The sequence below is a fragment of the Sorex fumeus genome, unplaced genomic scaffold, assembly GCF_029834395.1.
Source record: "Sorex fumeus unplaced genomic scaffold, SorFum_2.1 ptg000051l, whole genome shotgun sequence".
NCBI lineage: Eukaryota > Metazoa > Chordata > Mammalia > Eulipotyphla > Soricidae > Sorex > Sorex fumeus.
Genome location: NW_026606108.1, coordinates 15,162,956 through 15,188,690, shown reverse-complemented (window position 1 = coordinate 15,188,690; position 25,735 = coordinate 15,162,956). Strand labels below are relative to the sequence as shown.

Below are 25,735 nucleotides of genomic sequence, written 5' to 3'. Positions count from 1 at the left end.
ATTTACTTCTCTAAATATGTGACAGATTAAGAATTCAAAAAGTTAAGTGTTGGTAGAAATTCAATGACACAAAGCAATAACTATAACTATTATTTTACTTACAGTAATTTTGCCTATTTGTAAAATAAACTGAAGACAAAGATAATGAATTTTATTGACAGGAAAGGGACGTGAAGAAGAGAAGGAGTAATTTTTCCTAATAAGTACAAGTATGCTCCGGGAAAGGTTTCACAAATCCACTGCAGAACAGTGACATCCTTGCCAAATAAGCTGTCTGCCTTATTCTTACTATATGTTTAATATGTCTTCTATTTACCGATCTGTAGAGGTATTTTACATGATAGTGATCCTTCTATTTAAAGATACACAGAGAGCTATTTTACATAATAGAGCTCTTTCAGGTTTTTATTAACTGTTTGTAAAACTGCATTTATTGATGATGCTCAACAATAAAAGATATTTCACGTTTAACCAAACCAAACCAAACAGGACATGCCTGGGGAATAGCAAGGCACAGCTGCTCTCCAAGGAAGGAGAGGCTTGGAATTACTTTTTTCTCTGGAGCTAGAAATATTTGATCTTTAGAATACTAATGCATTTGTTTTTCCTTCAGACAATTATGTAGTTTCAATTGGCAGTTTGATGAGTACCACTAAGAGTCATCACACTGAGCAAAGTTTATGATCATTTTCAGTACTCTTCATTATGGAACTTAATCCTACACAAGATAACCAGTCAAGTATCCTGCTGAACGGTTTTCTCAAGTCCATCTTTACATTATGGTTATGAAATCAATTTGCTATTGACATGAATCTTGGACTGTGTTGTGTTCAATTTCATGATGTTAATCTGTCCTTTAAAAAGCTCCCGACCAGCTCTACCCAATGCTTTTCTCTCAGGTAGTTAACATGGCCACCCCATCTATGAGAATCCAAAGAGAGCATTTTCTCTGGGGTGTTAGGAACTGTTAGTTGGTAGCAACCCCTGCCATACAAGATTTGGCATACCTCTCTGTTCATTTTTTTTAACTGTTCTTATAGATTTTTTTAATCGTGTTATATACACGCCTATTTTTCCTCAAATTACATCAGTTCATTGCTAAAAATCCATTTTTTTTTACAAATTCCACTTTGGGGTTATGACTCAAGTCAGTTTTCAATGAAGATTAATTCAGAACCATGGTAGACACTCATCCCAAAATGGCAATGGCAATTCGAGGTCTTTTTGTGTGTGTGAAGTAAAATAGCTTAATGTAGAGAAATGTGTGTGGTGTGGTGTGGTGGTGGTGGTGGTGGTGTGTGTGTGTGCGTGAGTGTGAGAGAGAAAGAGAGAGAGAGATAGATAGATAGAGAGAGAGAGAGAGAGAGAGAGAGAGAGAGAGAGAGCATAGACTTCTCCAGAGATGGGGAAAAGGCAATTCGAAGTCTTGCAGCAGGCTGGGGAGTTTCTGTTAAACACTTTCTCAACACAATAGAAAATGGGAAAGGTGTCTGCAATTGTGAAAAGTGGATAAACTGGACAAAAGGTAGGCACCACATCTGTTGATGCCTGATCAGAAACTACGACGCTTAAGATATTTATGCATCCCTTACAATTTGAAAAAACAAATCCTCTAACAAATCCCTCTATTTTTGTATAAGATGATAAGGAATTGACAAAAATTAAACTGATCTTGATATGGACAATGACTAAATTTTTTTTTTTCTTTTTGGGTCACACCTGGTGATGCACAGAGGTTACTCCTGGCTCTGCACTCAGGAATTACTCCTGGCAGTGCTCAGGGGACCAAATGGGTTGCTGGGAATCAAACCCAGGTCGGCCGTGTGCAAAGCAAAAGCCCAACCCGCTGTGCCATCGCTCCAGCCCCCAATGACTGAATATTGATGACGTTCCCAAGCATGTGAAAACCACCACTGGGATACAAAAACAATGGTTTAGTAGAGGCTGGAGAGATAGCACAGGGGTTATGTTATGGGTGACCTGGTTTGAGCCTTGAGCACTGCTGGGTGGGGCCCAGCCCCACCCCCCCATCCCCACGTAGGCCCACCCCAATGTTCTAGTAACTGTAGGTTGATCTGGATAAGGGGTGTTTTTATTTATTTATTTATTTGCTTTTTTGGGTCACACCTGGTGATGCACAGGGGTTACTCCTGGTCCTGTACTCAGGAATTACTCCTGGTGGTGCTCGGGAACCATATGGGATGTTGGAAATCAAACCTGGGTTAGCTGTGTGCAAGGCAACTGCCCTACCTGCTGTGCTATCATTCCAACCCCAGTTTTCCTGGGCTTTTGCTGTTTGTTTGATTTTGGGCCACACCCAGCACTGTTCAGGGCTTAGTCCTGGTTCTGAGCTAAGGATTCATGCCTAACAGTGTTTGAGGGACTGTATGGAATGCCGGGGATCAAACCCAGGTCAGCCATGTGCCAGGCCAGCACCCTTCTCTCTATGGTATCGCTTCGGCCAGATAAGGGGTATTTTTTTGTTAATGTTTTTTTGGGTCACACCCAGTGATGCTCAGGGGTCACTCCTGGCTCTGCACCAGAACTACTCCTGGTGGTGCTTGGGGGACCATATAGGATGCTGAAGATCTAACCTGGGTCTGCTGCGTGCAAGGCAAGCATCTCCTTACTCTCTGTACTATCGCTCCAGCCCTAAAAGGGATATTTATTTATTTATTTATTTTATTTATTGAATCACTGTGGGAAAGGTTACAAAGCTTTCAGGTTTAGGTCTCAGTCATGCAAATATCAAACACATTTCCCTTTACCAATACTTATTTTTTACCATGAAGAATCCCAATAAAACCCCACCCCCCACCCCTCCCAGTCCCTGTGAGGCAAATGAATTCTAGTTAACACTCTATCTGCTTTGATTAGATTCATTGTTCCAATAAAAGATTCACCACTATTATTTAGAGTTTACCCCCCCCCCCCCAAATCAGACATGCTGAAAAAGCATTGTGAAGTGATTTGCTTTCTACAGCTGGGTTCAAGAATTAAATGTTGGTTTTGGATTTCTGCTATTTTACCTATTGACCCTGGAAGTATTTCTACTGAAAGTCAGATAGTTAAGAAATTGGTTTCTGTGTTCTGGAGTCGTGGCCGTGCTGGAGAGCCGCTCGTGGGGGGCAACTGGTGGCCTCGGTAGGGCGTGAAGGGCGGACCGAAACGCCCCCCTTCCCATGAGGTTTTAGTCGCCCCCACACCCCTGGCTCATACCTGCTGTCCACAAGGCTCCCATGCGGCCGCCATCTTTCTTTCCAGAGAGGAGAGGGCGAATGGGGCAACACCCTTTCCCCTCCGGCAGACTTGATGGCCTGGATTAACGCATAGTCCGTTCACTTTTCTGCTCCAAGCTGCCGGGTTCTGCATTAAGTCCTTGTGCTTCTGGGGCCGTAGCTGTGCTGGTGAGCCGCTCGCGGGGGGGCAACTGGTGACCTCGGTAGGGCGTGAAGGACAGAACAGAACGCCCCCCGACCCATGAGGTTTTAGTCGCCCCCACACCCCCGGCTCATACCTGCTGTCCACAAGGCTCCCATGTGGCCGCCATCTTTCTTTCCAGAGGGAGGAGGGCGGAAGGGAGCAACACCCTTTCCCCTCCGGGCAGACATGATGGCCTGGATTAACGTATAGTCCTTTCACTTTTCTGCTCCAAGCTGCTGGGTTCTGCATTAAGTCCTTGTGCTTCTGGGGCTGTGGCCGTGCTGGAGAGCCGCTCGTGGGGGGCAACTGGTGACCTTGGTAGGGCGTGAAGGACGGACCGGAACGCCCCCCTTCCCATGAGGTCTAAAAGGGGTATTTAATCACTACTTTTAAACCCAGGTAAAATGAACAGAAATATCTAATTTCATGCTGAAAATTTTAAAATAAGTATATAAAGCAAACATTTAATGATGATAAATCATAAAGAAATTTATTTTAAAACAAATTTAAAAATTTTTTATGAACCCCATCACCATCACCACTACCACATTCAGTTCTGTGACCCAATACAGGGTTGCAGTCCACAATTTCAGAAGCTATGGATTACATCAAGGAGACAATTCTCTTTAAGCTACAACTTTCATAACAGAAAGTAACTGTTGTTCAAATTTTTAAAAATTGTAATATACCAAGTATGTCACATGACATTGCCTTTCTGAAAAGGGGTCAACATAATAGTTAGGATTTTAAGAAGAAAGGAAGTTCACTCAGTTAACAATATGAGTCAGTGACCTAACAATATGAACCTTCAAAATAATTACTTCTGTACAAGTTACAAGGATAAATAAATGGATTAAAATAGCTTATGTACTTGGCTTTTTTTTTTCACAGTGCTGAGTATCAAACTCAGGGGCAGGCTTAAATACTTTTATGATTTTACATTAAAAAAATCAAATAAGAGTCTTCTTTGATATTGTTTACTACACTTACATAAGCAAAGAAAGAGTTGCAAGAAAAGACAACTTACATACTGGTAATGATTCTATGACTTCTAAATTCTTCCACAAAAGGGCATTCAGATTTTAGTTTAGGTAAATTAAAAAAAAAGTCAGCCCTAATGTTGAAGCTATAATACAATTATTTAAATATTGCCAATATATTATAAAGCACAACGAAAAACATCTTATTTAAATGAAACATGGATAATAGTAGTTCACTGGGGAATATAGCCAACCAATTTTTTTTCTCTCCATACTTATTCAATGATGATATTCTGTTGGCTAATTTCTAAACAAATGCATATTTTAAAAAACTAATGAAAGCCATGTTTTGCCCAGGAATACTACTGTACACAAACCATACAGATTGTTTTATAGCAGATACTATAGTTTGCCAAGCTTCTAATGGGAAAATGCTAAGTTGTGAGCTTGATACCGTCCAGCTAGTTGTTTCTCGTCTCCCTGCAGAAAGTGGCGGCACACGATGTTGAGATCCTTTGTCACCATCATTTCTCTTCTCATGGTGACTTCACTTAAGTTCACCTCACTCCACTTCACTTCGTCTTAAGCACATTCATATCCTTAAGATGCAAGGCCTAGCAAAAAGCCTCCCACAAATCCACTGGTGATCACGGTGTTCTGTTTGATAAATTCTGTTGCTTTTTCAATTCTACTGTTGATTTTAGGTGCTGCTTTATTTGCTCGTTTTTTAACCTGTTGCTTTGCTTTTACATCTTTTTCAACTCTTTTCCAGTCAACCTGAACATAGCCACTATAATTGGCAATCTGAAGGAGAAGAAAGCCACCAGCTACAGCAGTTGCTGCAAGTTTTCCAACTTTCTGGAACAAAAATCCCGTACACCAGCCAGTCACTCCACCTATTACAATCTGGGAGGCGACAGAGTGTTTTTCTACGGCAGGCCTGGAACTGCGACCCAACATTCGATTCCACCAGTGATGTCTTCTTGCATGCTCAGTTGAATCCAATGCTTCATAACATTCATCGTCACTTTCATGTTCTTGGGGAGGGGGGTTCCGGGTCGCCATGATACCACTGGAGGCCAGCTCTCATGCTGAAATTTTATATGGAAAAGTTACCTGTAAGCATTGGCTAGCACAAGACTTCTTAAATGTTTTTCACTTGCAACTTATTCACCGGAGAAATTTTCACCAGACACCCAGATTGATAGATTTAAAAATTTTATGACTATGGGGGCTGGAGCAATAGCACAGCAGGTAGGGTATTTGCCTTGCACGTGGCTGACCCAGGTTCGATTCCCAGCATCCCATATGGTCCCCTGAGCACCGCCATGGGTAATTCCTGAGTGCAGAGCCAGGAATAAACCCTGTGCATTGCCGGGCGTGACCCCCCAAAATTTTTTTATGACTATAAGTAATTTATTTGCAAACAATTCTTTGGTATATATAAACAATTTTACCACTTATTAACGACAAAAGCAAATTTGCATGCTAAAAAACCCACAACGTTATTTTAAAAACTTTTAGATGGAGATGTTTTGGGCCTACTGAGATATTTGGAGATATTTAGATTTTTTTTCTTTCTTTCTGGTGTGGGATTGTGAGATTCCCAAATGGTGCTCAGTGCATGCTTTGGCAGCAGATACCAAAAGGTGCTCATGGGCCCCCAGGCCAGGCCCTGTGATATTCAGCCAACTGGACCAGTAGTTCAGTGGTAGGGTCTGACAATGCTTTTTGTTCAGCCTCTGCACAGTGCCAGGGAACACCAAGGCCACATCTGGCAGTACCTGGGGCATCTTTAGGGCTGTACGTGGTGATCCTTGGGAGATCATGTGGTATCAGGGATGGGTAAAAGCTAGGCCCTGATCACTATACAACCTCCCAGCCCCTTCACCAAATAATTTTACCCATCCCTTAAGGATCTTGTGTGTAGCAGCGAGCACTGTGGTGTGCTAATGGTGATTATTTTTTGTTTCCTCTGCGTTTCTTAGCAGCCATGTTTTATTTTATTTATTTATTTATTTATTTATTTTGCTTTTTAGGTCATACCTGGCAATGCACAGGGGTTACTCCTGCCTCTTCACTCAGGAATTACTCCTGGCTGTGCTCATATCGGATGCTGGGAATCGAACCTGGGTCACCCATGTGCAAGGCAAACGCTCTACCCACTGTGCTATTGCTCCAGCTCAGCAGCCATGTTTTAAACAGATGTCTGCTGGTACCTCAGTGTATTTGTGGACTGGTATCTTTCAAGTTGACGCCTCAATTTAACCTACACGAAGAAGTCCTTCTCCAGAGGAACCCCTCTCTTCTAGGGTATAGAACCAGAAGTGTAGAATAACATTGCCACATGGAGCTTAGGTTTATGGGTTACACCCATCACAGTTACTCCCATTCCTCTGTTTATCTGTAAACTCTTCTCTGTGCTTTCCTCCCCAGTCAGTTAATCACCTTTTTCCCCTAATCAGATTCTGTTAGCTTGTAAGAACAGATCCTCCATACTGAACTTGTACTGTAAGTTATATCGTTTGCATAGTTTACCTTAAAGCAATGTCCTTTCTGTATGGACACAGGAAGACAGTTAATATTATGCTTTGTAACTTGGGAGTTGATTGACTCTGAATAATATTTACTCCTGGGCATCTGCTTTCTTGACTCAGTTGCCCTTAGTTCCTAGTACCCCAAAAGCAGGGTCCCAACGAGGGACTGAATGGACCCAGGGCAAGCTGTGAGCTACCCTGGCATCGAAATGGGCCAGGCCAAAGCGCCATGATACTCAACTATAAGTTGAGGGCACGATCATAGACAAATGCTGTCATGATCCAAAAGTAAGTAACAATGAGACTAGGACCCTGCTGGGACTAGGAAGACTAACCTAGCCTGAGGACTGTAATATATATATATATATATATATATATATATATATATATAGCGGAATATATAGTGAGATGTCCTCAGGAAGAACAAAACTGTAAGTTTATCTCTTACTGTGGTCATACAGAATGACATTGCTAGAAATATCAGAAGTAGACTTACTACAACTATTTAAGTAGATTACTAGCTGAGGAAAGAATACACCCTTGTTGGGATCCCACCCTTGAGCAGATCTCCTAGTAATCTGGAATAAATCTCTTTAGATGAGATTTCGTCCTTGAGTTAATCTCCTTGAGGAGTGGTCTTACCTCTCTTTGCTGATTTGTTAATGTTCAACCCACCTTTGTGTCACCACCCTACGTGATTGCTATATAAACTAAGACTGTAAGCTCAAAGTCTCTGAGTCTTGGCCGCTGATGGGATTACACGGCGCCAGGGGGCCAGGTGGTGGGTGTGACCCCCGCCTACTGGAATTTGGAGGATCTGGGTGGAAGATGCTCGACTCCAATTCGAGTAGGCTTGGAGGTCTCGGCCCCGGAACCCGTGTGGCTTTGTCCCTCTGCCAGTACCTTCATGTGTGCGGAGAGTGGTCTCAGCATGGTGGTGGCTGGTCCTGGAGGTCTTCGGCTGCCGGAGCCCTGGTCGGGGCGGGGAGGAAAGCTCAACCCGCTCCCCTCCAAGGGGCTCCGGGAAGGAACACCCAGGCGCGGGGGCAGAAGACTGCACTGTTCTTGTCCGGGATCCAGAACCAGCCACCACCATGCTGAGACCACTCTCCGCACACATGAAGGTACTGGCAGAGGGACAAAGCCACGCGGGTTCCGGGGCCGAGACCTCCAAGCCTACTCGAATTGGAGTCGAGCATCTTCCACCCAGATCCTCCAAATTCCAGTAGGCGGGGGTCACACCCACCACCTGGCCCCCTGGCACCGTGTAATCCCATCAGCGGCCAAGACTCAGAGACTATAAAATCCAGATCCCGGAACCGCGCGGCCGCATTTGCGGCTGCGCGACATCTTATCCGAACTTTTTTTTTTTTTATGGCATCTTATTGTCTCATTCCTATTTTGGACAAACTTGCAGGCTATCGAATGTAGCCTGCCCACAGGGCAGAGTCTGGCAAACTCCCCGTGGCGTACCAAATATGCCAAATACCAGTAACAATGATGGGTCTCATTCTCCTAAATAGCCTTGAATATAATCTCACAGCTAGGATGAAAAAGACGTTACTGGGGCCTGCTCGAGGCAATCGACGAATAACAGGATGATGAAATGAAAAATGAAGCTCAAAGGGGGCTTGGGTTTGAGAAAGAGTGAAGTGAGAAGGCTCAGGCTGAGGAGGAGGCTGAGGCTCAGACTCATTCTCAAGCTTAAACTTGGGCTCGGGCTAGGGCTTGGGCTCGAGAGAGCAGAGACTGAGGCTCGGGCAGAGGCTCAAGCTGAGGCTCAAGCTGAGGCATGGGCTTGGGCTCGGGAGCTTGGGCTCCAGAGGGCAGAATCAGAGGTGAGAGTGAAAACTGGAATAAACTACAATTGATACCAACCAGCCTGGCCCTCGTTTGTTCCTTCGCCTGCCCATCTACCTCCCTGGGGTGGGGAAACGGCTTGAGACTACCGATCACAGGCGGCGGGAGAGATAGAGCGCTGCCGGACCTTCCGAAAACACACAGAGATTTATCAGGGTTTTCATATTTTAAGAATTGCACTTAGTGGGCATTTACTTTGCATGCAGTTCACTCAGATTTGATCCCCAGCATCATATGGGAGTGACCTTTAAGCACACAACCAGGAGTAAGCTCTGAGCATAGCCAGGTATGATGCAAAAATCATCATCATCACAATAATAATTACAGAAACTATCAGTGTGAACTTTACAATAAAAGGCCTTACTTGCTACTTTGTTATCTTAATTTGATTTATGAGGATGCTTGTATTTTTTAAGTTGTTCACAATAATTTACTACATTCAATATTCCAACACCACTCCCACCAACATTACACCTTCCCATCAACATTATTTTGAATTTTCCCAACCAGCAACTAAGACTGGCCCAATAGCGACCCTAAATAATTTAGTTTGTTATTGCCTTATATGAATAATTTGCTAAAAATGATCAAAAAAGTTTCCCTTAGAAGAAAGTGTGTGAAGATCGTTGTATCTCACCCTGGAGTCATTAAGTTCTTGTATAAGAGATTACTAACATGTTGTTACAGGTTAAGCCTTTTGTAGTAATTTTTTTTTTCTATTTGGGTCATACCCAGCGATGCACAGGCTTTACTCCTGGCTCATGCACTCAGGAATTACTCCTGGCGGTGCTCGGGAGACTATATGGGATGCTGGGAATCGAACCCGGGTTGGCCGCGTGCACAGAAAATGCCCTGCCTGCTGTGCTATCGCTCCAGCCCCTGTGCTAAAATTTTTCAATCGAGATTGGTTGCCTTCTACTTTACACTCCATCAAATGTGATGTGCTACTCCTGGTATAGCAGTGGTATAAGGTATGAGATGTTGTGGGCTCCAGGAATTCTAAAATTTTAAATAAGGTCATATAGCTGAAGTTAACCTTCTAACCTTCTAACAGAGTCTCCTGCCTGCCCCTGCACCTGGTTGTCCTCGCCGGGGCCCCTCGGAGGGGAGCGGGTTGAGTTTCCTCCCCTCCCCGACCAGAGCTCCAGCAGCCAAAGACCTCCAGAACCAGCCACCACCATGCTGAGACCACTCTCCGCACACATGAAGGTACTGGCAGAGGAACAGAGGCATGTGGGTCCCGGGACTGAGATCTCCAAGCCTACTCGGATTGGGGCTGAGCATCCTCCACCCAGATCCTCCAAATTCCAGTAGGCGGGGGTCACACCCGCCAACTGGCCCCCTGGCACCGTGTAATCCCATCAATGGCCAAGACTCAGAGACTATAAAACCCAGCTCCTGGAAGCACGCAGCCACATTTGTGGCCGCGCGACATCTTATTATGACATCTTATTATCTCCTTCCTACTTTGGACAAACTGGCAGGCTACCGAATGTAACCTGCCCACAAGGCAGAGTCTGGCAAACTCCCCATGGCATACCCAATATGCCAAATACCACTAACAATGATGGGTCTCATTCTCCTAACTCTGAAAGAGCCTTGAATATGGCACTTTTTAAAAAATCTCAGGGCTAGGACGAAGGAGACGTTACTGGGGCCTGCTCGAGGCAATCGACGAATAACAGGATGGTCGTGAATCTTCTAACTGGATAGTCACTTTGGGGTATGGAGGCATCTCTGCAATTTGTTGATCTCTTCTGAGATTTATTTGTGAGTCTCTGGATCATGGCCAATTAATGAGCTTATGTGGTGCCAGAGGCAGTTCATGGGCATGACTGGCAGACTCCAAGAAGAACAATGGTAGGGGAGAAATCGCCCACCCCTGACTTCCGTGAGATAGTACAGTGGGTAGGGCACTAGCCTGCACTCACCGACCTGAGTTTGATCCCCAACACCCCATCTGGTCCCTGGAGCTTGAAAAAGTGATCCCTGAGCATGGAGCCAGGAGTAAGCCCTGAGAACCAACACTTTCTTCTACTACTTTCTTTTTTCAAGAAAAAAAAATAGTAAATTTAACTAATAGGCAAAGGCATGATAGGGGAGAAGTGATTTAGCAGAAGGATTAATGAACTGATAAAGTGCATATAGGCCAATATAATTGAGGAAAAGCTACATGGGCCATGAGACGGAAAAGAAAAGGCAGGGGACCTTTAGGTCTTTTTAACTTTCTAGTCCCAGTGAAAGCAGGAACTGTTCCTTTTTATCTACTGATTATAGTAGTAGGGCTGGAGCACAGATAGCACAGTGGTAGGGCATTTGCCTTGCACACAGCCAGCCCGGCTGAGCCGGGTTCGATTCCTCCACCCCTCTCGGAGAGCCTGGCAAGCTACCGAGAGTATTCAATATGCCAAACACAGTAACAAGAAGTCTCACAATGGAGACGTTACTGGGCCCGCTTGAGCAAATCAATGAGCAACAGGAGGACAGTGTTTGTTTTTTTGTTTTAAAGTAGTAGGAAACTGTTTTCTTGCAATCCTAAATGTTTTGACTAGAGCAGATTTCTGCATTGATTGAATAGAGAATTTGACTTCTATTGAAGGGAACTGTATACTATAATATAGAAATTTTCTGTCTTCTGCTATCCCATATGTATGTCTTATTATTAAGACATCTTAGGACTCAATATATTCACAAGTGTGCCTTTATTTCTGTTCAGCTCTTAGCCCCATTTATGCTAGGCAAAGGCTGCTTCTCTACATAATGGCTTAAAATAAAACAATGATTGAGTTTCTCTTACCTAGGGAGGTAAAAATTAGAGGAAAGAAGTGACAACTTCTTGTCCTGTAATTAGATAACAGAATAATGGAGTGACTGATTGTCCAATGTAATCGAGATGTCATCTGGAAAAGTGTCTCACTGCCCTGAGACATGTAGATAGGACAATGGTAATTTGAAAAAGCTTAAATATTCTTTTTACTGGTTGGAAGTGATCACTGTGAATGTAGACTCTGTCATCTGACTGCCTAGATTTGTATTCTGGTTTTGCTGTTCACTAGCTGTAAGACTCAAGCACACTTCATAACCTTTCTGTGCCTCATCATGTATAAACTAGAAATAAATAGTGATGCTTACGTGACAGGGTATTGATAAACATTCAACTCTATTTATTAATATATTTAGAGATCTAAAACAGTGTTTAACAGATAGAAAATTATTTTTAAAAGTTATTAAATGAGACTTATAGAACACGTTTGACATCTTAGCAGGAACTCAACCAATACGTAACCTTTATTATAGCAACTCTTTATTTACCAAATAGAGAAGCTGAAACTATAGTAAGTCAAGTGACTAGCAGCTCCGAATGTTAGAGCTAGTAGGTAGGAGAGCCAGGACTAGAATCCCAATCTCATTTACCACCATACTGCAGCAGGTGAGGTGGTCAGTAGCTATACTGACCAATAAGCCCCATTTCTGAGTGCTCCCTCTCCATTTCTTATTTCCAGTAAGGAGTAGGCTGCATAATAGTTGCATAATAGAGAGTACTAGATTTATAGTACTTTTTTGGTAACATTGATTTATCTTTGCTCCTCATGTAGGGAGCTTGCTTAGGTTTATTGAGTTACTCCCACCAAAGTACTCCTTGAGGCACACCCAATTCCATCAGGCACTAATAATCCTATATTGCTTTTCTCTTTCCTTTATGTCCTTTGCATGGTTTACCAATGTCCTTTTAGTATAGACACAGGAAGGCATGCTTTTGTAATTAACATGGGAGTTAAATGACTCCAAAAAATATTTACTCCTGGGCATTCATCATATTTACTTAAACCTCAGTTGCTCTTACTTCTTAACACCTCCAAAAGGAGGGTCCTGGTGAGGGACTGGACGGAACCAGGGCAAGCTGTAAGTTAGCCTGGCATTGCTAAGCGATATAAGAAGAATAATGTTAAGAGCACAGTCATGGAACAAACTCTGTCATGACCCAAAAAGAAGTAACTGAATAAGGACCCTGCTGTGTTTGGAGGATCCTCCCAGGATGGGAAATGCATGTTGAAAGTAGACTATGGACCGAACATGATTGCCACTCAATGCCTCTTTTGCAGACCACAACACCCAAAAGGAGAGAGAGAACAAAAGGGAATGCCCTGCCAAAGAGGCAGGGTGGGATGGGGGGGGGATGGGGGTGGGAGGGATACTGGGATCCGTGGTGGTGGGAAATGGGCACTGGGGTATTTGATCATTGTATAATCGAAACCCAAGCACAAAAATTTGTAAGTCTACAACTGTACTTCATGGTATTTCACTAATAAAAATTAATTAAAAAAAAAAAAACCCTTGCTGGGGTTAGGAAAGACTAACCTGGTCTAAGGACTGTAGTCTGGGATATATAGCGAGATGTCCCTAGGAAGAGCCTAACTTTAAACTTAATATATCTCTTACTGTGTTCATACAAAATGACAGAAATAGTAGTAAGAAGTAAATTTATTATGGTTGTTTAAATCGATTACTAGCTAAGGAAAAGAGAAAGCAAGTCCTTAGATGGGATCCTACCCTTGAGTGGATCTTCTAGTAATCTAGAGTGCTGAATCCCCAGATGAGATTTTGTCCCTGAGTTAATCTAGAACTTCTCCTGAAGGGGCTTTACATCTGTTTATTGTTATGACAATGTTCAACCCCTCCTATATACACCTTCACCCTTCACAATTTCTACATAACTACGTTGAAGAAGAAAGTAAATGGTCATTGATTACCAAGCAGCCTGTCGCCCCATTCCTTTGTCCCTGTTCCTCTTTCCTCCCTCCCCTCGGTTCATCCATCACTGTTGGCTGGCCTGGGGAGGCGGTTGTCAGTCACTGAATGCACGCCCAAAACGCTAGTGTTGCATGCCCACATGTTTTGAACTGAACTGTACTGAACTGTACTGAACAGTACTGAACAAAGTCACAGTACTGAACAATTTTCTATCAATCGGGAATTCATGAGGAAAATAGAGGAGAATCTTCTAAAAGTATTTGCATTGAAAACAGGAAGAGATGGCACATACTGTCTTTCTTGTTGGAAGACTTAGTAGTTTCCCACTGACTTTGGTGTGAGGACCTGTACCTGAATGCTGGCTTCAATTATATCAACTCTGTTAATGTCACCTTGCTTATCAGAGTCTCTGAGACTGTTTTCCCAGCTGTGAAATGGGGACAATATGTCTGCATGTAGAACTGTTGAAGAAAATAGTCTATGCAAAGAACCTACATGAGTGGTGCTTAAAAATGTTAGCAATGAACAAAATCCAGTTTTCCATTGGAATCACTTCTCGAGTCACTTCTGAATGGTGACTTCATTCTTTACACTCTAATCCTCGCTTCATCTCACTTTGATGTGTTAGGCTATAATTCAATTGTGGCTATAGGCTCAGTATAGCATTTGCATAGTATTTGCTTTTCTGTTCTGTATGGCTAATATCTAAAATACTGATTAAAAAAAGTTACCAAGCTTGATTAAAGAAAAATTCATTTTGTCTCTTAACGGTGTACTGAGTCTCATTATTTTTTCTGATTCAAAAAAATGATTCACAGATTCTGAGACTGTTTCAGTATGTTTTACCAATATTGAGTACAAAATAACTGTATTTCTGGGGCCTAGAGATAGACACAGGAGGTAAGGTGCTGGCTTTGCATGTGGCTGACCAGGGTTAGAATCCCTCTTCCCCAACTGCACCTTTCTCGCACTATTCCCCAGCACCACCAGGGGTCACTCCTGAGCACAGAACAGAAATAGCCCCCCCTCCCTCCCCCCACCCACAGCACCACCGGGTGTGGCCTGGATTTCAAGAACGGGTTTATTCATAGTAAGCACCTTTTTTGGCGTTTATATGACGCCTAAAAGATAACAAATCTAAAGCACTTAGAACAGCGCTGGTAGGGATGGTTGGTACAAGTAATATTTTGTTTATGATTTCATATTTCGTGCTCCTTTATGATTACGTTTATTTTCACGGAGCGTTTGAAAAGTCAGAATCTAAATTTTTTTTTTTTTTTTTTAGATAGGGCAATATTTGACGGTACTCGGAGGCTACTCCCATCTCTGCGATCGAGGATCTTTTCCTGCTGTACATGGCTTGGACCTGAGCCTCTTGCATACAACTCATACATGTAGTTTTTGGTGCCATCTCTATGGCCCTAATTATTTTTTCTTTTTTAAAGAAATGATATATTTTTTTTTTTAGGAAGGGTGGTTTGCAGACTGGTAGGCACCAGGGTAATCAGTAAATTCACTCATGGGCTGGTCCCCTGAGGCACGCTCTGATGTAATTGCAAATAAAGATTTCTGATTAAGGTTTCCTACCCTGTTATCCTTTAGGACAAGATAAAAAGGGCATTCTCAGCATTTTTAACCATCCCTGCCCAGACAAGTTTTCTGGCTTTTAATTCATTTCTTTGGGTCAGCTTCACTAATATCAGACAAGAATATTTTGAGTTTGAAGGAGAGACGCTTTTTTAAAAAAAAAAAATACTTCAATCTTGCTTTACCCAATTTATCTTAATAAAGCAACTAATAATCCCATCAGTATGCAACCAACCAATACCATTTAGGAGGGATCGTGCAGTTAAATAATAATCTACTTAATCACAGGGATATAACCGGGTGGGGCCTTCAGACGGTTCTCTCGGAGAAGCTGGGAAATTGCTTGTTTCTACGGCACTCTGATTGGCTTACACGCGTCCCAGGTCGTGATTTGATTGGCTCACGCCGTGGAAATAGTCTTAGCCTAAGCCAATATAGCCAGTTTGTGGCCAACATGGCTCCACAATTGGCTTTCCAGGAAGCCGACAGACACGTGGCTACCCGAGGCCCGGCAGTAAGTAGGAGGACCTAGTTTAGCCTACCTAGAGTGGGCGCCGGCGGTTCCTCGTTACTCAAGTCCCATTTCCCATAAAGCCCCTGAGCGACCAATCCACCGGCTGTCTCCAAACCGCTTTCAAAGTCGGCGGGCCCCTGGACCAGTAGCAAGGTAGGTACCGCCCCGAGATGGAGGATTGATAGAAACATGGGCCAATCCCCGGACAGCTCGCTGTTACTCCCGCCTCCCTCGCACGGGATTGACGACCAGCCTGGCCAATCGAGTCGTCCCAGTCGGCGGGTGGGTGAACGCGGCCTTCTGTAATGGCGGAGCGTGGCGGGGACGGGGGGGACGGTGAGCGATTCAACCCGGGGGAGCTCAGGTAAGGGGCGCTGCCCTTCTTCACCTCTCGGCTCGCCGGCGTCCCGGGGGGGCTCGGCCTGCCGCGCGGAGACCCCGGGGTGGGGAGGGGTGGCGGGAGTGGGGGTGGCGGGCGCCGAGCGGTCCGCGGCGGCTTCGGGGCCGGGACCGCATGGGGCTGGGGGCAGGGGGAAGGGGAAGGCGGCTTGAATGGGAGCCCGGCCCGGGCTTAGGCCGCGGCCTCCCGCGCGTCCTCGGGGCGCCCCCCGCGCTCCCTACGCGGCCCCCGGAGCGGCAGGCTGCGCCCGGCGTTCCGGCCCGGGGAGGGCGCCCCCGTCGGAGCCGCGTGCCTGTGGGTCTCGGCCGGCCTCCGCCGCGCGGCCCCCGGCCCGCCGCCGCCGCCGCGCCCGCGCCCCCCGCGCTCCCGGCCTCTCCCGGCTCGGCTCGCCTTAGCTCCCCGGGCCGCGCATCCTTTCGTGCCCCCGGCCCCCAGCGCTGACTGACAACAATAGCCGCCGCCGCCGTCGTTCCATCCTCGCCTCGGGTGTGTGTGTGTGTGGGGGGGTCGGCGCGCCCGGCCCGCCCGGCCTCGGGCCCCGCTCGCGGCCCCTCGCCGGGCCGCCTCCCACCGCCCTCCGGGTGGGCCGCGGTGCGCGCCCATCTCTCAGGTGAGGAGACTGAGCCGCCTCCTCTTCCTCCTCCCAGAAGGTTGCGGGAGGGCCACCTCGGCGGCGGCGAAGGCGAAGGCGGCGGGATGTGACCCCGCAGCAGCGGCCCGCAGGCTCGGCCGGGTTCCCGCTCGCCCTTGCGCGAAAGATTGCGGTGACCTTTCCTTCCTCGCCAGCGGCGCTCTGGCTACCTATGGAATTCGCGGTGGGGGAGACGTGGGCACGTCAGAGGGAGGTGGGTTGGGGTGGGGGGAACTTTTCCCCGGCGGTGTTTGAGGAGGAAGCAGTTAGGATGTCTGTTTGGTACCCTTGCCCAGCCCCACCCCGTGTCATTTTCAGAGGCTCACTTCCCACTCTGGAGGTTTCTGTTTGTTGGTGGTATTTGAAGATGCAAAGGGGGGGGGGGCGGGAGGGTGTAAGGGACCCCCCACCTTGCCTAGAGCGCGCGATGAAGGGAAGTGTCAGTGAGTACTGCTACTCAGGTTGGGGTTGTTTTTTTTTGGGGGGGAGGAGAAAGGAAGGGGTGGGTGGACGCGGGAATATCTGCTAGAACTGTCTCATTCCTTGTTTGGATTTTGGGCCACACCCGGCGCTGCTCGGGGCTTACTGCTGGCCCTGCACTCCGGGATCAGTGCTGGCAGTGCTTGGAGGGGGGACACCAGATGGGGTGCCGGGAATCGAACCCGCTCTACGGCGCGGAGGCAAAGGGCCCTACCCGCTTTACCGTCACTTGCGGGCCCCTGGAGTCTAAAATTGTCACCCCCCGAAATCCTGACTTTAGGGCGTAAGTATAATTAACTTGTCTTATTTCAGGACAGAAGCTCAACTTCTTGAATCCACTTCAGGAGTGATCAGTATGCATTCTCAGGGTCACTGTGCTAGTTAAGAGACAAAAGTCCCGCTTGAGATTCTGATCTCAAGAAGAGATGATTTATTTAATGGTCTCGAATTTATTTGGGAATATTGTTTTGCACTGGAGAGAGGTTTGTGGGTTTTTTGTTGTTGTTGTTGTGAACAGAAGGCCTAGACATTGATGTAAAACTGAGTTGGATGGCTCTTAAAGTTCGGTATTCTGTTGCAAATATTTTATGTTTGGTTTGGAGGTTTGCTTCTGGAGCATATTGTGTATACCTTTATTTAGCATGACTGAAATTGGCTGAAAACATAGTGATCCCTTGGATGGGAGAAATCGCGACCTTTTGATATTTTGAGTGTATTTCATGTTACAGTGTCTGGTAAATAAAGTAGTGAATATTGGGGACAGAGGCGGTTCACTTAAGAGACTCACATTTGTTGAATGTATGCTGTATGACAGTCCCTAGACTGTATGGCAGTGGAGCTTGAGTCAACAGTCAAACCTTTGTTTGCAAGGAGTCTTCCATGCAGATTAAGATTGCTCTAAATTCTAAACTATGTCAAATGAGGAAGTCTCCAAGTGTGAGATGACTGCTACAAATGCCCTTGTAGTTGACAAGATCTGGGTTAAAACTTAGATTCCCTCACTCTCAATTGACTCTGTAACTTGCTTCCCATATATATCAGTAGCACCATCACGTTTTATTTCTTGATTTGGGAGCCATACCGGCAGTGCTCAGAACTTACTCCTGGCTCTGTGCTCAGGAATCACTCCCTGTGGGGCCTTGAAGTTCAGATAGGGCTCTGGAGATCGAACCCAGGTAGGCTTCATGCAAGGCAAGTACTCAAGTACTTCTGCCTGCTCTGCTCTGTCTCTTTGTCCCCAGCACCCTCACAGTTCTGCCTCTCCCATTAATCTTCAAATCTTCAACTTTGAACTAAAGCATATCTGGATGGAGTACTCGAGTGCTAGCAAAGTAGGTTGTCCTCTCGTTTTTTTTTTTTTTAAAGATTCCTGTTCAGTCAAGTAGACTTTTACTTTCCTTTTCCCCCTACAGTTACATGATTGATTGATATTATTGAGGTAATGTGATTTTTCAAATATTAATGTTTATACTTGGTCATACGGTTACTGTTCGCACCACCAAACTAAAGTGCTTGTGTTTCAAAAAGCCTGCAAGTGGTAGAAATACAAATAACCAATAATAGACAAAAATGTATTTAGAGATTCAGTGCACCACTCATTCCTTTATGTTTAAGCTTCATTTTGATAATTTTTAGAGTCATTTTTATAGACCTTTAGACTTTTTTTATTCAGGACCTCATTTTGACTTACTAATACTTTGCCTTGTGACAAGGTAATTGGCAGTCATGGTTTTCTTCTCTAAAATGGGAATAAGAGTACACTGATGCTAACATTGAGTAGTAGCAGCCTAAAAGTATTAATTTTTCAGTATCATTGTAAAAGTAGTGCCAGTCTTTGTTGGGTTGTAAGAACTAAAGTAGTGCTGGCCTGGAGAGTTAGCTCAGCAGACTGCACACAGGCTTTGCATGTGAAATACCCAGGTTCAATCCCTGGAGTAGCCTCAGACCACTGAGTGTGACCCCCCAAACTGAAAAAAAAAGTCAAATGAATAAATAATAAAGATAGCACAGGGCCAGTGATAGTACAATTGGTAGGGTGCTTGCCTTGCACATGGCAACCCTGGTCAATCCTGGTCAATCCCTGGCATCCCATATGGTCCCTCCTTCATTGCCAGGAGCAAACCCTGAGCATAGGCCCAAAACAAACCAAAAAAATAATAAATGGGGTTTATGTATAATTGTACCTTGTATGTAGAAGTTACCAGTGTTCACTATCATTAAAGTCATAATATTTGAGCTGCTGCCATCCTGTGCACAGGCATGCAGCACTATATGAAGGGGAAAATATGTATTAATGGGGAACTATAAAACAAGGTGTAAAAAAGCGAAAGATTTCTTTAGCATTTATCAAATAGGGTAATGAGTCAGAGGGATTGGGAGAGGTTGTGGGGAGTGGAAATGAATGAGTTTGCAAAGACATTTGAGTTGAGGCTGACTCAGCTCATTGATGGAGCCATAAATGTAAAGATTTGGCGAAGAATGTGGCAGGCAGAGGTAACAAACTTCTGGTTCGGAAACTTCAAAATAATGAATTTAAAGTCTTGCGTCTGTACCAAGGTCAACAAGGGCCAGACATACAGGTCTGATAATAATTATAGTTATGATGGCTATCATTATTAATAGGAATGACACTAAACACTTTTCAATACTATTGCTATACTAATGTTACAGCAAACAGTAATAATAGTACTTACGTGCTAGGCGCTGTTCCAAGTCCTTTATTAGCTCATTTGATTCTTGCTGCAGGTTTTGCTAAGTTTGTTGTGATGAGACAGCAGATATCAAGAGTTTATAGCATATGTAGTACACATATATCTGATACCAGAAAATGGCAGTTTTAGATTCTTAATGGAAATATGGGAAATTTGTCACCATTTCAGTGGCAGATTTTTAGAGCCATCAGCGGAAATTGATAACAATAATACATTTTATGGGTCAAATGTTGGAATTTGTGGTGGGAGCAAAAGCAGTGATGTTAGTGGTTATTGTGTACTAGGTGGTTTTAGATGTTTCACAGGGATTTTCTGGGTGATCAGAAATGTGAGATAGGTTTTTTTCTGTTCTACTGCTCATTTATATTTGAGAAAATTCAGGCACTGGGATTATGTAACTAGTCTGAGGACGAAAGGCAGAAAGCCCAGATTTGACTTTTGGTGCTCCTAGAGTCTATGAACACGTAACACCAGCCTATAACTAGAAAGTATGAAATTCTAGAGATAGAAATTCTGCAGTTTTTTGAAAAAGGAGAGGTAGACTCTGGAAATGCAAAGTTAAGGTATATTATTAACTCAAGACAGAAGCAGATCTCTCTGCTTGATGGTTAACTCTTTCTGCCCTTAAGGTCAAGACATTCCTTCAGTAAGAGTGGCCCATGTCCTTGGAAATAAATGAGCACCATTTGAAAATGATGGTATCTGAGTGAAAGCAGACCCCCAACCGCTTTTTAAAAAACAGTCTCTAACTCAAATACATTATAATTTCAAGTGTAAGATCTTTTCCTGGTTTGGCTAATTATACTTGGCATCATAGATCCAGTATGTTTTTATAAACTTAGTGTTTGTAACTGTACAGAAGGAACACAGTTGTTACTCTTCTGGACACAGAAACATAAGCTTTATTTATAATGGAAAGATTTATAGTAGCTGTTAGGAATACTGTGATAGGTGGATAGTACCTATGCGGAGTTCTATCAATTTTTGTAAGTCTGCATAACTTACTTGTAAACTTACTTACAGTATCACCTACTTTTTTATTGGTTCAGCAAATATCTGTTAATCCTTCTGTGTGCCCACCTAACTTTGTTGGGGTGAGCAGGATTCTTCATAGACCCATCATGTAACATTTAGAATCCCTTATCCTGTATTTGAGCCCTGTCGGTGTTCCTGAACTGGTTCTTTGCCTTGGTAAATTTGCCATTTGTATGCCTCAGTGTCCTCATCTGGAAAAATGAGATTGGTAATATCTCTTGCGGTTGTTATGTTAAACATGTTTTAAAAAAAGCTTAGAGCAGTGTTGTTGGATACATAATAGCCAATTTTAAGAGAAGGGACCTTTTTAGAAAATCACTGAGAGGAGATGAGTAGTTAATATATCAAATTACGTTACTTTATTTACCTATTTTTATGCTCAGGGGAAAGAAAAGGAGAGTGTTTAACTTCATTCACTGCTGACACTCCGTAGTTGTCTTGCTCAGTTCCTATGGAAAATAGAATGGAGATTCTTTTTTTTTTTTTTTTTAAGTAAGCATAGAGCTGTCATATAACTAGTGATTCTACTTCTTGGCATTTATGCCCCAAACACACAAACATTAATTCAAAAAGATAATGTACACGTATGTTCATTGCAGTGCTTAGTACAGTGCCTGGCACATAAAAACAGCCAAATACCTGGTGACAGATGAATGGGTAAAGAAGTTGTGGTGTATATACACGATAGAATACTGTGCAGCTGTTAAAAAATGCAGTTATGCAGTTCCCTGCAACTTGAATGAAGCTAGATGGTATCACGTTAAGTGAAATAAATTAGAGGGAGAAAGGCTCACACAGAATGATCTCATTTATCGTATCGTGAGGAGCATAGTAAGGGAGGGTGCAATGTTGAAGGATGACAGGCCTTGGCCTTAGTTTACAAAACTACAATTACGAAAAGTGTGTGTGTGTGTGGGGGGGGTGGTTGTTGTGTGAAAGGGCTTAGAAGTAGCATGAAGACTGGTTGAGGGTCTTGGGCAGTTTGATATTGATAAATTGTGGTAATTACATCAGTCATAAACTTTACCACTGTTGTAAGCTTCTTATCTAAAACTAATATAAGAAAGTAAAAAGTGGCAAAAAAAGTGGCGGAAGGTGTTAGATTGAAGGGTGGGAACAAGTGCAGTATAGAGATAAAATTTCAGTTTATTTAAAGCTTTATGACATTGCATCCCTTTATTAAAGGATACAGTCTAGGGTTAGTTTAGTAGTCCCCAGTATCTGCTAGGAATACCTACCAAGACCACCAGTAACCACCATGGATAGTACTGGTCCCTATTTTTTTCTTTACATATACATACCTATGATATTGGTAAACTAGGCACAGTTGCCAGTGATAAACCAGTGATAAAGTAGGCAATTAAAAAAATACCAAAATGAAGGGAGTGTGCTTTCTCTTTGAAAATAACTATTTTCTGACTGCATTTTACTGGGTAGCTCAAATTGGAAAGAGAATTTGTGGCTGAAAGGGGGCTATTGCAGTGTAATATCTTGCTGCTGTAAAATATTTTTGTAGCTCTCCTTTATTTTTTATGAGTTTTCAGCATTTCTGAAGAATACAACCCTGGTTCCCCCCCTTAATTGAACATTTTTACATTTTGTGTTTGTGTAATGAATAAGAATAAGAATAAAGGCCCTCCCGTTGATCGTCGATTTGCTCGAGCGGGCCCAGTAACGTCTCCATTGGAGACTTTGTTGTTACTGTGTCTGGCATATCGAATACTCTCGGTAGCTTGCCGGGCTCTCCGAGAGGGGCGGAGGAATCGAACTCGGGTCGGCCATGTTGGCTGCGTGTAAGGCGAACGCCCTACCCGCTGTGCTGTCGCTCCAGCCCATTATTTGATCAAGTTTGAAATAGGTGATAATTGTTTTGTCATATGATGTTCATCTGTCCTCTTCAAATATTTCTAATTTTAGATGATATTAGCACATGGCCAAAGTGCTGCTGCCCACTTACCCTATTAAATAGTGTTTTTCTCATCCTCCCTTGCAACTGTTGGCAGCTTGTGGGAAGCCAGTATAAGGTCAGACAAATGTCTCCTCTCATTCAGATTTCATCCCAGATTTAGTGTCCTTTGATTTTCTTACTGATGCACTTTTAAAAGGAGATGATTGCAGAGAAACTCTCCAGGTTTGCTTGCTCCTAAGGTACCTTTTCAGTGCCATGTATTTTAGAAATCAGTAATTGTGTTTTTGTAATTTTGAGAAAGAAAAATTGTTTCATTGCTTTCCTGCACAGGATGGCTCAGCAGCAGGCCTTGAGGTTCCGAGGCCCGGCTCCCCCTCCAAATGCAGTGATGCGAGGCCCACCGCCTCTCATGCGACCTCCTCCACCTTTTGGTATGATGAGAGGCCCTCCTCCACCGCCACGGCCCCCTTTTGGACGTCCTCCTTTTGATCCTAATATGCCTCCAATGCCTCCACCAGGAGGAATTCCTCCGCCTATGGGTCCTCCACACCTCCAGGTAAAGAATGTAGAGGTTGCTTTTCTTTGTCATTGTCAATATTGTTTGAGTTTTGCTTTAAAAACATGTTCCTCATTGCTATTTATAGGAAAATAGCAACTGACGAGCAAACATTAATGTATTGCTTCAAATGCAGTGGTAGCAGGTAGGGCGTTTGCCTTGCATGTGGCCGACCCTGGTTCGATTCCCAGCATCCCATATGGTCCCCCAAGCACTGCCAGGAGTAATTTCTGAGTGCAGAGCTAGGAGTAACCCCTGAGCATTGCTGGGTGTGACCCCAAAGAAAGCAAGAAAAAAAAAAGAAGTTCAGAATGGAAATTTAGGTTGTGATAGAAAATTATACATATATGGGACTAGAGAGATTGTATAGAGAGTAGGGCACCAAAGATAAATTTTAGAAATTATGTGAATTCTTCAGATAAAAATCTTTTGGTATTTTTCTGCCTGAGGCAGATAAGCCTCTTGAGTATATATAAACACTATGGGAAAGGAGACTTGGAGTGTTTCATTCTTAGTGCTAACTTTTGAGATTGAACCATTTTTTTTGTTGTTGTTTGAATATCTGTGTTTTCATAGTTTATCTCACCTGTACAACTAAAATAGTGTTACCTCCTTTCTGTTAGATGTTCAAGAATGAACTTAGTAAAACTAGGAAAAGGTAATGGTGCATATATTGAATCTGTGGAAGAGACGTAACATTTTAATACTAAGCTGAATAATTTTGTTGCCTTCTACTAGCAAATAGCTCTTCTCCAAAAGCAAGTTATTGAGTAATTTTCTGTTTTCTTCAAAGTTAAAATAAGAGATAGACTTTCAGCTGACTTGAGTATAATTGTTAAATGTGAATTTGTTCTTAACCTTAGAGAGTTGTACAATATGGTGAAAATATCTACTTGTACAATATGTTGAAAATGTAATGAACCCACTAATGGCAAGGATATTGGATATTGTAATGGGACATTTCCAATGTTGTGCTAATTTTCTTGGTCTTGAAGGGTTATTGTATAGTTATACTTCTGTAATAACAATTGTATAGTTATACATCAAATTCGAGTGATACCTAGCTAATGTTGCATGAGATAGTTGGGGTGGGTATTTTATAGCAGTGAATCTGTGTGCTAATACTTGAAAGACACTAAACTGAATCCAGAAAAATTGGATTACTTGAAAAGAAAGTTTTATGAGTATGAAGTGTAGTTTATTATAGTTAGTATAGTATCAATTCCATTATCCAGATTAAGGTGCTTTGGGTAATTGAGTTCTAATATTACTAAGATGGGCTGGAGTGATAGCATAGCAGTGGGGTGTTTGCTTTGCAAGCGGCCAGCATGGCCGACCCGAGTTCGATTCCTCCACCACTCTCCGAGAGCCTGACAAGCTACCGAGAGTATCTCGCCCGCTCGGCAAAGCCCAAGTTACCTGTGACGTGTTCGATATGCCAAACACAGTAACAATAAGTCTCACAATGTTACTGGGCCCGCTCAAGCAAATCGATGAACAACGGGAGGACAGTGACAGTGATTACTAACTAAGATTATAGAAGAAAACTTAAATGGTTCCTACTTTTTTTTTTGCTTTTTGGGTCACACCCGGCGATGCACAGGGGTTATTCCTGACTCTACACTCAGGAGTTACTCCTGGTGGTGCTCAGGGTACCATATGGGATCCTGGGAATCGAACCTGGGTCGGCCGCGTGCAAGGCAAACGCCCTACCCGCTGTGCTATCTCTCCAGCCCCCCTACTTTCTATTTAATATTTGGCTAATATACAGTGACTATTGCTGTTTTGTGTCAGTAATCTTTTTGTTTCCTCATTCTGGGCTACCCAGCACTGCTTGGGGCCACTCCCAACAGGGGACCTTGTGTTGAGGAATCTAACTCAGGGCTCCTGTATGCAAAGCATGCGCTCAGTGCTTTGAGCCATCTCCGTTGCACCTGTGTCAGTATTGTTGAAGAGTGATAGTGAATGAACTATCAGAAGTAGGATTGAATCAATAGTAGCTCCAGGGGAACATGTTTTTTAAATTATAATATGTGCATATTGACTTAAAAATTAATAGTTTAGGGGCAAGAGTGATAGTTCAGCGGGTAGGACACGTGCCTTGTACACAGCTGACCAATTTGACCCCAGCACTCCTTATAGTCCCCCAAGCCAGCCAGGAGTGGAGTGGTCTCTGAGTGCAGAACCAGGAATAAGTTGCGGCCACAAAATAAGACAAAAGCATTTTGTTTACTGTATCTTTTGTATGAAATTGATGTTCTTTGAGCTGTACTATTATTAGAAAAACTGAAAATGAGTATTTTCCTCACTGAAAAATACTAGTTTAGGTAAGTTTTTAGTTATTGCTGTTATTTATAAAA

The 25,735-nt window shown here is 43.6% G+C and overlaps 2 protein-coding genes across 8 annotated transcripts in view; one reads left to right on the top strand and one right to left on the bottom strand.

Moving 5' to 3' along the window:
* Nucleotides 1-4,666: 4,666 nt before the first annotated feature.
* On the bottom strand, nt 4,667-16,868 carry LOC130032738 (FUN14 domain-containing protein 1-like). 2 transcript variants are annotated; one of them, XM_056124287.1, is made up of 2 exons: nt 16,855-16,868; nt 4,667-5,494 (listed from the first exon to the last, which is right to left on the bottom strand). In XM_056124287.1, exon 2 carries the CDS (start codon nt 5,466-5,468, stop codon nt 5,004-5,006), a length of 465 nt encoding a protein of 154 aa, XP_055980262.1. In that variant the 5' UTR covers nt 5,469-5,494; nt 16,855-16,868; the 3' UTR covers nt 4,667-5,003. The 2 variants fall into 2 exon arrangements, with proteins under 2 accessions (XP_055980262.1, XP_055980261.1); XM_056124286.1 differs by lacking the exon at nt 16,855-16,868 and adding an exon at nt 15,682-15,783.
* Nucleotides 15,931-25,735, top strand: part of TCERG1 (transcription elongation regulator 1) — a 54,193-nt gene continuing 44,388 nt past the window's right edge. For all 6 annotated transcript variants that reach the window (XR_008793881.1, XR_008793882.1, XM_056124284.1 and 3 more), the window contains exons 1-2: nt 15,931-16,017; nt 23,150-23,375. Coding sequence is in view for 4 of the 6 variants with exons in the window: in XM_056124284.1 (XP_055980259.1) it covers nt 15,959-16,017; nt 23,150-23,375 (285 nt within the window). In the remaining 2 variants the exon portion in view is untranslated. The remainder of the gene's footprint in view (nt 16,018-23,149; nt 23,376-25,735) is intronic.

Coding starts and splice junctions, on each gene's coding strand:
- LOC130032738 (XM_056124287.1), bottom strand. CDS start 5,468: ATGGCGACCCGGAACCCCCCTCCCCAAGAACATGAAAGTGACGATGAA.